The sequence below is a fragment of the Panthera onca genome, chromosome D4 (genome assembly GCF_046562875.1).
Source record: "Panthera onca isolate mPanOnc1 chromosome D4, mPanOnc1 haplotype 2, whole genome shotgun sequence".
Classification (NCBI taxonomy): Eukaryota; Metazoa; Chordata; class Mammalia; order Carnivora; family Felidae; genus Panthera; species Panthera onca.
The window spans coordinates 85,083,476-85,098,223 of record NC_138351.1 but is presented as its reverse complement, the minus strand read 5'-3'; the positions used below and the strand labels follow the sequence as shown (position 1 = coordinate 85,098,223).

The 14,748-nt window shown below is 39.1% G+C and overlaps 1 protein-coding gene across 9 annotated transcripts in view; it reads left to right on the top strand.

Moving 5' to 3' along the window:
- The window catches only part of MAPKAP1 (MAPK associated protein 1), a 257,275-nt gene that overhangs the window by 53,215 nt on the left and 189,312 nt on the right, over positions 1 to 14,748 (top strand). For 8 of the 9 annotated variants that reach the window (XM_078436493.2, XM_060608656.3, XM_060608652.3 and 5 more), the window contains one exon: positions 4,428 to 4,576. The exons of the other annotated variant lie outside the window; for it this stretch is intronic. In XM_078436493.2, coding sequence (XP_078292619.2) covers positions 4,428 to 4,576 — 149 coding nt within the window. The remainder of the gene's footprint in view (positions 1 to 4,427; positions 4,577 to 14,748) is intronic. 9 annotated transcript variants of the gene reach the window in all.

The window sequence follows — 14,748 nt, the reverse complement described above, 5'->3', positions numbered from 1 at the left end:
TGTATCTAAGAATCCTGGAAGTGGTATGGTTGGGTCATAGGGTAAATATGTGATCTCCCTTGATATTGCCACATTCCCTTCCGTAGGTGTTTTGCTAGTTTGCATTCCTCTAATAAGGTACAGAATGTTATTTCCTCACAGCTGTAAACTTTTAGATTTTTGCCAATTTGATAGATGTATATCTCAGCATATTATTATTATTAACGTGGTTGAGCATCTTTCCATTTGTTAAGAACCATTTGAATATCCTTTTCTGGGGACATTTCATATTTCTTATCCATTTTTCTGTAGAATTGTTGGTCACTGTCTTCTCTACTTTTAGAATCTTTATATATTAAGAATATTAACCTTTATTTTTTTCTAGTTTGTCATTTTTCTTTTTACTTTGCTAATTTTTTACCATACAAAAATGTTTTTATTTTGTGTGGTCATATTGTTTTCTTCTTACTGTGACGTTTATAGTTTACATTTTTTTTTTTTTTTTTAATTTTTTTTAACGTTTATTTATTTTTGAGACAGAGAGAGACAGAGCATGAACGGGGGAGGGGCAGAGAGAGAGGGAGACACAGAATCGGAAACAGGCTCCAGGCTCTGAGCCGTCAGCACAGAGCCCGACGCGGGGCTCGAACTCACGGACCGCGAGATCATGACCTGAGCTGAAGTCGGCCGCTTAACCGACTGAGCCACCCAGGCGCCCCTATAGTTTACATTTTAAAAGACTCCTGTTGGCTGCTGTGTTGGGAAGAGACTGGCAGGAGTGGGCCTGGGGGAGGCAAGGGCAGAAACAAGATCAGTTTGAAGGTAGTGGTAATAATCCAGCATTGGTAACTTTGGAGATGGTTCTGGATATATTCTGAAATTTCTGTTGATGGATAGGATGTTAGATATGAGAGAAAGAAAAGAGTGGAGATGTTTTTGGCCTAACATGATTGAGTTGCCATTAACTGAGAAGGAGAAGCCTGTGGGAGGGGCAGATTTGGGGCAAGATCAAGAGTTCTGTTATGGACATATAAAGTTTGAAACACCTATTGGATATCCAAGTGGAGGTGGTGCCATATAGGAAGCTGAATATGTGAGTCCGTAATTTCAGGGAATGTTTAGTTCTAGGAATAATCATTTGGGAGTTATCAGCATGTAGATGATATTTATTTAGGCTTTCCCTTTTTATTTATTTATTGAGGTATGCTTCTATATACTGAAATGTATAGATATTAAGTATACAGTTCAGTGACTTGTGACAAGCATATAGACCTGTGTAACTAGCATCCCAATCAAGTATAGAGCATTTGTGTACCCCAGAAAGTTCTCTCGTGCCTCTTTCTAGTTGGGGTACTCCCCATAGACAGCTATTGTTCTGATTTGTATTACCACAATTTAGCTTCTCTTCTTGTTGATTATATTTAAAACAGAAGGCTGGCTGAGATCACCAAGGGTATGAATGTAGGTACAGAAAAGAAAAGATCCAAATAGTATGACTTGGGGAATGCCAAAGATTTGAGGGGAATATGAGGAATTGGCAAGGAAACTAGGAAAGAGTAACCTGGAAGATAGGATGAGAACCAGATCAAATGGAGCCCTAGAAACCAAGTGAAAAAACTGGTTCAAAAAGGAGTGAGTGATGAACTGTTTCAAATGCTGTCACGAAGTCTTGAAAAATGAGGATTCAAAATGGACCAGTAGATTTAGCAATAAGGGGTCATTGGTGACCTCGCAAACTGCTTTTGAGGAGCGTGGGGAGCCCAAGTGCTTGATTGCAGTGGGTTTGAGGGAAAGCGAGGGGAGGAACCAGACAGCAAGAACACAGCATTTTGAGGAGCAGAAAAGTGGTATAGTAACTGGGAGTACAGGATCAAAGAAGGATTTTTTTTTTTTTTTTTAAACGAGCAGTATTTCAGTATCTTTGTGTGCTGATGCAATCGACCCAGTCAGTAGGAGGAAAAACCAAAAATCAGAGAAAATTGCTTGAGTGATGCCCTTGAGTCAGCAAGAAGTTAGCCCCTGAGTGCGCAAAGGAGGAGCTGGCCTGAGGTATGGGCCTACACAGTTCACCCGCTGTAATAGGAGGGGAAGGTAGGCAGAAGTTCTCTTTTGGTTGTTTCTCTGTCTCCATGACGAAGGATGGATGGACGGATGGACAGAAGGATGGATGGGGGGGAGATGGAAAATGTCAGAAGTTGAGGAGAGAATTCTAAGTGTGAATTAGAATTAGTCTGAGAATAGAAGAGTTAATCTATCATCACTTCACACCCTTACTGATAATAGTTCTGTAACTTTGATAAGTTACTTACGTTTGCTAAACTCAGTTTGTTGATGGGGCTAGTTGTAACCCAGCTCTTAAGACTGTTGAGAGGACAAGTTGAGAAAACACGTAGCATTGTTCCTGGCCCATAGTAGGTATTTAATAAAGGGTTATTCCTTTCCAAAGTGTAGCAATAAAATTATTAATAGATTACGTGCAGAATAATACTTGTAATATTTAAAATATCACTTTAGTAGTCTAAAACTTTTTCAAATGCGCAGTTAATATCTGTTGATTATTTGAACGTATATATTCAGATTCTGAAATTAAATATGTGCCACATTTTAAAAAAGAATTAGATCCTTTTCTTCTGGTTTGCCACTTAAATTTATAGGACCTTATTTGATAAATTTGTTCCACTGGTTTGTTGAAAAGATGGTCTTAGTAACATGTTTTAGAAGTTCTAAGTCACTATTTCAGAGTTCTGTTTGATCTAAGTTCAGTTTGGCTATGTTCAAGGATGGAATGGGGTTGAACCTATTCATTGCAGTTTTTTTGTTTTTTGTTTTTGGAGGGGGGAGAGAGAGAATCTTAAGCAAGCATGGAACCTGACATGGGACTAGATCTCATGACTGTGAGGTCATGACCTGAGCCAAAATCAAGAGTCAGATGCTTAGAGTGCCTGGATGGCTCAGTCCGTTAAGCATCCAACTTTGGTTCAGGTCATGATCTTGTGGTTCATGAGTTCGAGACCCGCATCAAGCTGTCTCCTGTCAGCACAGAGCCCGCTTCAGATCCTGTCTCCCTCTCTTTCTTTCTCTCTCTCAAAAATAAATAAACATTTTTTTTTAAATAAAAAAAAATATGAGTCAGACACTTAACCAATTGAGCCTCCCAGAGTGGCCCTCATTGCAGATTTTAAGATCTAAGATGATTTATTTTTAAATTTAGGTATGGAAATTTTCTAATACTCACAGAAATGGAGAGTATAATAGATCTCCATGTACTTATGTATCTACCACCTTAAGTGATATTCAGGATAATATGGACACTTAAATGATCTATGAGAATATATGGAATTAACTTGTCTTGATTCACTAATGAGTAAGAGCTAAAGATTCTGATTTAATAATAATTTAATCTGAATTCCTTCAATCATTATTTTATTCACTGATTCATGCAATAAAATTTATTGCGGGTCAACTTTGTTCATTAGTCTAATAGCTAAGAGCCTTGCCTGAGTGCAAGTCTTAGCTCTGCTATTTCTTAGCTGTGTTGGTCTAAGGCTAATCAAAGTATTCTAGGCTTCAGTTTCCACACTGACAAAATTAAGATAATGCCAGTATCCACTTCATAGGCTTGTTAGGAGGAGTAATTGAGGTACATTGGCTTGCTCAATAAACGTTAGCTGCTATTATTATAAAAATTCTTTTTCCTGGGGCACCTGGGTGGCTCAGTTGGTTGGGCGTTGACTTCAGCTCAGGTCATGATCTCACAGTTGGTGGGTTCGAGCCCTGCATCGGGCTCTGTGCTGACAGCTCGGAGCCTGGAGCCTGCTTCAAATTCTGTGTCTTCTCCTCTCTCTGCCCTTCCCATGCTCATGTTCTGTCTTGCTCTGTCTCTCAATAATAAACGTTTAAAAAACATTTTTTTAAATTCTTTTTCCTTTTCCTCCTCCTCATCTTTGTCTTCTATATTTTGTGCTAGGTGTCACTGGAGAATAGGAGAGGATTAAGATGTAGACCTTCACCCTAAAGAACTGGAATTCCAAAATCCCACAGTATTAGAACCAGGAGAGATTTTCAAGCTTATCCAGTTCAGTGAGCCCAGAAAGGGTTAGTGAACTGTCTATCACATATCTCTTAGTGGCAAAGCCAGGCCAAAGCTCAGGTCCTTTAGCTGTGAATGCCCTTCTTACAGAATGGCTGCTCTGTCGGTTTGACTCTGCCCCACTCCTTAAACCCTAGTCCTTCTAAATTGACAGTCCTGACCTGATCGTATTTCAGGGCTCTGCCTTTTCAGGGTGCAAGCATCGAAGTATATGTGAGGCTTTTTGCACACATCAGACCTGAATATGCCCCAGACACTCCCTCCTTAAGATTCCAAGGAAGACTTGCTAGGGAAGGTAGACAGGCTGTCTCTCTGTGTGTAATCACAAAGATGTTTTTATCTTCCTCTTGTATCACAGCCCAGGAGTTAAAGTCACTATTTGAAAAAAAGTCCCTCAAAGAGAAACCTCCAAGTTCTGGAAAGCAGTCAATATTATCTGTACGACTGGAGCAGTGCCCTCTACAGCTGAATAACCCCTTTAATGAGTATTCCAAATTTGATGGCAAGGTAAGTAAAAATAAAACTTTGTCCCCTTAAATAAAACCTCAATTGAGTGGAATTGTTTTGTTGGTATTATTATTAAATTTCGGTTTTCAAAAATGACTCAAAGTAATTATAGAATGTCCCTCACATTTTCTAAGACTGAAGATGTGAAAAAGTCTGCATTTGGGCTTGATATTGTTTCCACAGCAATATGTTTGATGAGGGATTAAAACAAAAGTAGTCTTGAGATATTTGTATGCGTGTTTTTTCCCCTGTTTTATCTTCCAAGAGTATACTTGAGGATTTGGGTTAGTTGGGTTGTGATTCGTCAAGGCCGGATTGTGCTGGGAACGCTTTGAAAGTAGTTCTGGGAGGCAGTTTGCATTGTTTTGGTCTGACTCTTCATTATAACTGCAGAAATTGTTGAGCTTCGAGCTTCATTTCAGAATTCTAGGCCATTGTTTGCATGTCTGTATTTCATTGTAGGGAATCTTGTTTGACACTCACTATGCAGGGTGAGTTTTTTCTGTTTATTCTAACAATTTGTAGTTGTAAAATTAAAGCATGTCTATTTTCCTTTTAGAAAAATGGCCACTGTTGTAGGCGGAGCATAGTTCCATGTGCAGCAACCCCCCCCCCGCCCCGCCGCCCCCCACATTCCCTGCCATTCTGTGTTTCTGCGCTAAGCTGAGCTGGGCTTCTTTCAGGCGACAGTAGCAGTTGATTTTTGTATTTATTGCCGTTATATTTGCTGTCTGGTAGTGGTGGGGGGTGCTGAGTGATCGCTTGTTGGGGGTTGTGTACAATTTGTCTTATTTTAACACCATCGCAATTAATAAACATACAGCTCTTTGCTTATGTTTGCATTTTTCATATTCAATTTCTGGTTAGGTGCTGGTGTGGTCAGTTGTATCTTTGAGCAAGATGTTTTCTCTTCAAAACCCTTTCTCAACCGGTTCAGCATGTTTCCATAGTTTTAAGTAAGCATATATGGCCATGGGCAAGTGAGGTTATTGATGTTGGTGGGAAAGGAGAGCAAGAACTAGAAATAAAATGCATAAGTTACATAAAGATACTAATATGCTCAGGAGTTGCCTCCAAAAAACCTCTGAAAGTACCTTGAGTAAATTAGAGATTGTATCGATGTAAAGCTTCTCTTTAGCCTGCCCCTGCCACCGCTCCTGTTTCTTCCTGTGGACTGTAGCAAAGAGGAGGATGGATCCCTCTAGGGGACAGGAATGTCAGCCTCTGGAAAACAGAGAATTGGACTGTAGGGGATTTTTTTTTTAAACAACCATTGATTCGTTTAGATACGTGAGAAGTTATTGTTGGATTTAGGTTATAGGGCTGGAATTTATTTGCTTCCATTGCCTGATCCCATCTCATTGTTTGAGGGCATAATTGCCGGAATAATTACTATGTAATAATGCTTTGATGCCAACAAAATAGCATAGATCTCTTAAAATATTATGTCCTAGAACTCTCATTATACATTAGATTTTATTATAAATTACTTAGCTTTGGATTTGACAGAAAGTTGTGAAGTGTTCTTGGTATATATGTAACTTTTAAAGTGCCAGGAGAAATTTTTTAAAAACTGTGAAGAAGCCATTTCCTCAGTCACAAAGGAATTACTTTTGCTAGATGTGTTTACATTTAAGACTCTGGATGCTTTTGTCATACCAGATCTATTTGTAGTCAGCAAAGGATGTGTACATGGGGCAGTCACCGTTACACTTTGATTAAGAAAGATTTATATATCGATAAGTCTATTTTATGATGCTATGCTATTTTATTGTTATCCTACATATTACAATTGCTAAAATACAATTAAACCCTTGTTCTCATCTATTATTTAATATTGATGCATTTGGCAGATACGTAATGAAAGTGGCTAATATTTGAAGGATATTGTACTGTACATATTAAATTAGTCTTTCTTTATCTTTGTGAAATGCATCAATATGATATTCAATGACATCTCAATGATTAATAGAGAATTATACTTGAGTCAAGCCTTTTTGTAACCTAGAAATTAAAATGACTATTCAAATAACACCTCAAAATGATCAAATTAGCATTTTGTGATTGCATAATAATGGGATTGTAGTAGTTATAACAGCACCATGGCTGCCTCTAGAGTTAAGATCATGTCAACCCCTTGATAATAAAGCCTTTTCTGTGAGAGTCGACTTTAATAATTTCCAGATTGATTCTTCCCATAAATCATTTGACGTTCAGCACTAAATTTTTGTTACTGTTGTAACTTAAAATTATTTTATTTTTATTCAGCTCATATTTAACAAGTGAAATGAGTGTCCTGTTTTAATGATTCACCATCTTGTCATTGAACTCCATGCTTTTTGCCTCAAATATAAGGATTTTTCATGTACTTTGGGAGTCCCTTATTTTTTTCCCCCACAAAGGTTTGTTAAAGCCACTAAAATATGTACAGTTTTTTCGCGTACAAATATTCACAATGCTTTTCTTGGGAATAACGCTTGCCTTATTTACATAATTAACTGAGTTGCTTAGGTCTCTTGGGCAAATGGTACATAATTGGGGAGAGAAGGGGACAGGGAAGAGTTTGGGGTCTAATTAAATATGCTAAAAAACTACTTAATTATGTATTTCCTCAAGAGACTAACTGCTGTGAAATCCTCCTTAAGATTAAACTAGCGTCAGATTTGAAAAAGATTTTGTTTTTGGTATGACTTTACAATTACATTGCAGTTAAGCTGGCGTGTCTAGTGTCTTTAACGGTTTGTGCGAACTGGATTGTTGTTGGTTTTAGTGATTCTGAGGGTAAGCATCTCTTAGCTTTTGTGCTAAATTGATGTGAATACTTTCAAATAATTTTTGGTTCTTGTAGCAGTTTAATAATTTCATTTCTAAAAATTGTGGTTGATTGATAATTTCTTGGAGACGTACAGTTGAGAGGGAAAGGCTGTGCTTAGGCATGTGCTTTGTTGTAGTTTTGACAATTTTTTGGCTCAGGTTAATTATGTTTATATTATCTCTTTGGTAAATTGCTGTCTGTGGCCTGTTTTAGATTCACTGATTATTGATCAGTTTGATCATTATGATCAATTATTGATCAATTATTGATCAATTATGATCTGTTTACTGATCGTTTGTAAAAAGCCCAAGATAGAGTGTAAGTGGTTTGAGGGAATGCTTAGTCAGACCAGGCAAAACCAGGCTCAGCCATCTGCCTGAATTTTTTGGGCTTGTTGAAAACAAGACTTCAGGTAGCCTAATTAACAACACAAAATCTCTGTTCTAGAGATTGAGACAGTCAGAAAACTTCTTGTCCCAGTGCTGATTTCACACTATGTGGGATATGTTGGGTGTGGCAAGGAGTTGTTTGAGGTGATGAAGGAGTGAGCTCTACTGATAACACAGTAAGCACTCAGCACTGATTTAAGTATCCCTAAATATGTGGATTTCTGCCCTGTGTTTCTGTCTGTTTCAAATGAGGCCGTGTTTTTGCAGGTATCTAACCCTTTCCGTTCCATGCCGTATCGCTTACTTGAGAAACTTTTGCTAGTATGTCATCACTATTTTGCTTAAACTGAGTTTGCAAATATTATCATCATTAGACCATTAGAATTTAAGGTGCTCGTTTCCTGTCATTATAGTTACTATTAAGAAATGGTGCCGATTATTAGTTGTGACCTCTTGCTCAGGTTTTCCATCTCTCCAAACCTCAGTTTCTTTGCTGATAAAAGAAATGAGAGTTCCTTCCTCACCAGGCTGATGTGACCATCACATAAGATAATACTAGGATAGAGCACCGAGCACAAGAGAAGCAGTATAATTTACTTAGTAAGTAGACCTATTTTGTAGTAAGACCTAAGTTGAATCCTGACTCCACCACTTATGATGCGACCTCAGGCTAGTTTCTTAACCTCATGAAGCTCCAGTCCTCCTCTGTGGGTTGAGATGATGATAATGTGTCTTCCTTATGAGGATCAATTGAGATAAGGTCTGTTTACCAAGACATGTAGCGCATAACAGAAGGACTCAACAAATACCCCACTTTTGCTCCTTCCTCTGTGTAAAGGATGAGGGCCAGTGATGCTGTCTTTTCTGTGTACTTCATTAGATTATTGACAGGATTGAGAGGAAATGTGTTCTTAAAACCAGGAGTTTAGAAATAGCATCGTTAAACAAGATGTGCAGCAGACTGGGTGAAGGTGGGCTGTGTGAAGTCCAGGGAGTCCAGTGAAGTTTTGAGGTTTTGGCCTTTAACTTTAAATAGAAAGATTAAGACAAGTAATTACTTCCTTTTTTTTTGTGGGGGAGAGTAGCGACTTTTTTTTTAAAGCATGATAGGAGGTAGTTCTAGATTAGTAATTGCTTGGCAGTTTACTAAAATGTTAAATGTTTATTTGCCTTAGCAAAATTCTACTTTAACTATAAGGAGAACGTTTGCCTTAACAAGTGCTTGAGAAAGCAGAACCAGTTCTTGTTCATTTAGACGACTGTGACTTTGATTGTGTTAACTTATTAGAAAGTAACCATTTCTCTGTTAGAAACTGTTTTAACTGAAGCTGCAGAGAGCATGGGGGAAGGGATAATTCATGAGTGCTAATTGCTTGGCTGTTAATTTTCATAAGTGTTGATAGAAGCAGTTCCTTAAATTAAACTTTGTTTAAAATGTATCAGGGGAAATATTCCACAATGTCGAGCCTGAAGTGAAAATTAATATGAATGCTGTGGCAATTAACACATACTGGTTAATAGCTTTTAGCAGCATTTTGGGATGATAGTCCTTAAATACATTTTTGCATGCTGCTCTTGTTTCAGCATTGTTCCGGTCTATGTCTGGATAATTATGAACAAATGTTTTCTACAATCATTGGCATTAAATAGCTCTCTTCAAAGAAAGTCACTTAAAACTTTGCAGAAAAGCATGAAGTCGCTGAGAAATGTGGCAAACTCAGAAAAGGTCAGCGAATTGAAATTATGTTTAAAAAAAATTGCCTTTAGAGGAACATCTGAACTTGGAATATTTGCTATTATAATGGAAATGGTCCCCTCTAATATGTGGAGTTACTTTATTAGTTCAGGGTCTCTTTCCAAAAAATTATAATCTGGACTTTATTGCCAGTTATGTTTCTAGACAGCAGTTTTTGTTTATTGCTGCCTGAGCTGAGGTGTGGCCTTGAGCCTAAGAGCCTTCTGGCTTTGAGTTTCTTTCTTTCTTTTCCACCCCTCAAGTTGACCAGCCCCCACCCTTTCAGTGAAAGTGCTCTTGGGGTTCACTTCTTTGCACCCATTGAGAGACAAATTTCAGATGGCAGGGTGTTTTGAGTTAGGGGCTACTTAGCTCTTTCATTGATTGGCTTCATCTTACATACCTTTTTAATAAAGGAGACTAAGTCCCAACATCATTTTCGTGGTTATTCTTTTGGCCTCTTATCTCTGTGACTGCATTCTGTTAGTCTTCTTTTTCATAGACCAGTTTTTATTAGTCTGTTCTATTTCTAAAGGAAGATAATAGCTCTTCACTACCTCTTTCTACTACCTCTTTCTACTAATAGAAGGACCGAATTGATTAATTTAAAAACATCTCTTAGTAAGATTATTTTCCCCTTACCATTGTATTAATGCACTTCTCTTCCTTTTGCTTGACATTATACAGGAAATCCCAAGGAGAGATGTTGGGATATCTGTCTGGGTGGCATTCAAAACGAATTAAATAGGAATCTTACAGTGAAAGACCGTGTTTTCAGCATTCCACTGTGAAGTTAAATTTTGGAGACTGAGTTCTTAAAACTAGTTGATTCCATTCTGAGCTTTCTGTCTAGGCCCTGTTTCTTCCAGTCTGTAGTGGCTTCCTCTGGTTGTGGAACAATCTTCCAGAAATTCCTGGTAGAGGTAGGATTGACCATTGGCTTTAGAGGGTTTTCAAAGGAAAGTAGAATTTTGCAGGCCTGGATTAGAAATCCAACTTTGCCATTTACTTGCTGTGTGATATTAGGCAAGTCATTTTTGCCTCTTTGAGCCTGTTTTCATATGTATAAATGAAGTTAATGATGTCTTTAAATGTTGTCACAAGGATTTAATGAAAATGGGAAATGCATAAATAGCAAAGTGCCTGGTACACGGACAGTGCTGAGAGACTTACTAGTTTCCTTTATTTTCCCACATTGCCATTCATTTGCTCCGTGTTTAGTGAGGTCCTACTATGTGAAGTAAAATCTGGATACATGGTGAGCAAAAACGCACCTGGTTTCTGACCTTGGAACTTACTCTCTTGGCAGGAAGGTAGATGTTATGTAAATAATCACCCGACTGAATGCAAAATTGCCATCATCGTATACCCACAGCTAATAATTACTAAGTTCCAAGAAAGGTAGTTGGGGCCTTCAGAGCATTATCATAAGGGCATCTGACCTAGTCTAAGGGCTCAGGGATGGCATCCCTGTGAAGGTGACTTTTGATCTGAGAGTTGAAGGATGAGTAAGAGCTAAGTCGGTGAAGGGGGAGGAGAAAGGACAAATAGAGGATCTGAGGCAAGGGGGTAGCTTCGCTGTTTTGAGGAACTGAAAGAAGGTTGTGTGACTGGGGACTCAGGGTGAGGCAGAGTATGGTACAAGGTAAAGCTGCAGGGGCCAGACCATGTATGGCTGGGGGACGTGTCCTCTTTAACCTAAGAATATTGGAAAGCCTTTGACAAATTTAAGTGAAGAGATAAGGTAATCAGATTTATGTTTTGAAAAGATCACTGGGCTGTGCTGAAGGGAGTACGACCTGAGAAGGGGTTTTGAGGCCAGAGAGACAATCAAGAAACTTTTCGCAGTGGTCCCGTTAGGAGAGATGGTAACTTGGGTTTACTTATTGGTGATGTAGAAGGAGTGTTTGAATTCCAGAGATGTTAGTAAGTAAAAGTGCTAAGACTTGACGATGGATTACATGTCAGGGAATAGGGGAGAAAAGGGTTTCAAGGGCGATGCCTTGATCCAATGGAACTGAATAGAAGATGATTCCATCCCTGAATTAGGATGCACCGAAAGAGGGCTGAGGATGAAGCAGGTGTTACCTTTGTGAGCTGGTTTGGGCCTGGTGACTGCAGATCACAGCTTATTACCACATCCTTGGAGTTATTACGCGTTCTTTTTGTGGGGGAGGGGTGTGCAGCATACCCTGCTTGTTTGGTTTGTATTTGGGTCATCTGAGGCAGGGGTCTCAGATGAGAGTGGGCTGGGAGCCAGAAGCCTCCTCTTTGTTCCCACTTCACAGCCAGCTTTGGAACTCTGGCTGAAGAATTGCCCTGGAGATTGGTCACCTCTTCTCTGAGATGGGCTGTGTACTCCAGATGCCCAACCCAGCTCACCAGGCTGTTAAGAGGAGAAAATAAATGAGAGAGTAATTTTAGATGAGGCAGATGTCAGGTGTCATTTAAGAAAATATATTGATTATAATTCTTGTTAGAATTGTTAGCCCTTGTTAGAGGGCTGAAAGGTAAAAGACGGACATATTTATGTTGAAACAAGATTACTGGTGTAGCACTATCTTCTTCCTAGCTAAAGAAATACCAGATTAGCAGACGAAATCTGGTTGGACTGTATATCAAGCACTGAGGGTCCCAAGGAAGAAAGCCTAGGAGATAATCCTTGTTGGTTGTGGTGAGGCTAGGCATGGTGGGGTTTTACACTGAGCCTCCGCATCTAGGGCACCTTACTCTGTAATTTGCAGTAGAGCGATTTCCTTGTCCCTCAAAGTACTAGGCCCTGATGTTACTGTCTTGAAGAGAACTAGGTAAGAGAAATCAAATGACAGCTTAGGGTCACTCAGCTGGGCATAGAATCTAAGTGTTCTTATTCTCAGAGATTTTTATTTTCATTCTTGCTGGCATTCATATCACCAAATGGAAACTTGATTTCCGGGACTAGAAAACAACATGGTAGAAAGAACACAGGTGTAGAATCAGAAAATGTCAGTTTTTCAGTTCGTGAGTTCGAGCTTCCCATAGGGTTCTGTGCTGACAGCTCAGAGCCTGGAGCCTGCTTCAGATTCTGTGACTCCCTCTCTCTGCTCCTCCCCATCTCGTGCTCTGTCGCTCTCTGACTCTCAAAAATAAATAAACGTTAAAAAAGAAATAAAAAAAGAAAAAGAAAATGTGAGCTTTAGCTTTGGTAGTGCCATGGGGTCTGGGACAAGTCACCTCCCATCTCTGAGCCTCAGTTTCTACCTATTTATTTATTTATTTTAATTTTTTTTAATGTTTATTTATTTTGAGAGAGAGGGCAGAGAGAGAGGGAGAGAGGGTATTCCAAGCAGGTTCTGCGCTGTCAGCGCGGGGCCCGACGTGAGGCTCGGTGTCACAAACTGAGATCCCGACCTGAGCTGAAGTCAAGAGTCAGACACTCAACTGAGCCACCCAGGTGCCCCAAGCTTCTCCTTATTTAGAATGAGGAGCTTAACTTGGATGATCTTTTGGATTCCTCTTGGTTTTAAGGTTCCATTGTTTTGCGATTGGGGAGGTGATTGACATCAGTGACATGTAGGTTACAGATGGGAAAACATGAACTCTTGAAATTTTGATCTTCCACATGTATGTTGGTACTTTCCTCTTTTAATTGATCATAACAAAGCTGTGATGCCAGGAGTGTTATCTCCATTTTACCAGTGAGGACCCTGAAGCTCAGAAAGAGAAAGTGATTTGCTCAAGAATGCCCCACTAGTATGCGGCAGAGCTGATGTTCAACTCCCTTTTCCTTGTTCTAGTACCACAGTTGTCTTTCCTACACTCTTTTATAGCGATGGTTATGGAGGACACAAAAAACACTGCTAATAATTGAAAAAATTTTAAATTTAAAAACAAAAGAATTTTTCCTTTATGCATGCACTTGATATCGTACAGACTGGTTCAGACCTTATTGTCATTGTGCCTGTTGGGTAAGTTACTGCATCTTGTAAGCCTCAATTTTCTTACATGTAAAAAAAGAAATGCAATACTAGGGCTGGGGAAGGGGCAATGCTTTATACATAGAAGGTAGTATATGTCCCACAAGTGCTTTTTTATCTCCCCTGATCTTCCTGCTGTGCAGAGTGGATTCATTTGTCTATCCAACCACGAAATTATTTACTAAGCATCTATACTGTACTGGTTCATTTCAAATGTTTATTACATACTGGCTCTGTGCTAGGCACTGATAAATAAGACAAGACTAACTGCCCTGGAGGAATTTGAAGGTAAGAGTGGCCATATGGCCAACCAGTGGAGGAACCATACTTCACAGTCAGTGTTATGCCCGTGCTGGGGACCGTGACAGTGGTCCATGACATCAAGTGCGTCTGATTAAGCAGATGAAGAGACCCATGAAGAACTAACTGTAGAGTAAATGTGATTGGTAGTGGAGTAGAGACCGTGGGAGTGTGGAGGCGGCAATGATGTTCATCCAGTTTGTCATCACAGGTGGGTTTGTCTGAATTGTGATTGTATTAATTCCTAGAGAGCAGAGACTTGACTTTGGTCACTCTTATTATGGAGCTCAGCGTGGCACTCTTCACACATAAATGTGGAAGTTTTTTTAGATGGCAGTGACGAATTTCAAATGTCATTACTCTTTGAAGCTTGCAACTACATGGCAGTATCATAAGAGCTGTGTTTTATTAATATCTCCACTCCTTTCTGTTAAATTGAAGTTTTAACACCTAGACAAAGATACATGTAAGAAAGTAAGTTTAGGAAATTTGCAAAAGATGCTACTATGCAACCAAAGATTAAATTGATTTGTTATATGTGCATTTAGCTACAATTCATTTTAATTGTCTGTATGAAGTTAAAAAGTATTAGTGTCAGATAAAGATTCATCACCAGAGCGTGATTTAGGGCTGGTGCTGGAGAACGCAGGCATGTGTTCCGGCAGATGTTTGTATAAGGCGCTGTCTTTCCTGACAGCAGTTAAAAAGTATGGTTATAGTAATCAAATTGTGGTGCAGCGACTCAGAGGCTAGGGCCAGATTGAATTAAAATAGATATAAGATTTATGAATAGCAATAGCTGTGATAAAATTTCACTGCCTTCTTCAACAGGAAGGCCTTTTTGCACAGTGGAAAGAAGAAAATATAATAACCACTTGTCTAAAACTGGGGTTTTGCTGACTTTCATTTTCCCTTCCTAATTATGACATCAAAACAGTAACTTGCTGGGGTTTTTTTCAGCTCTGGTAACCTCTATC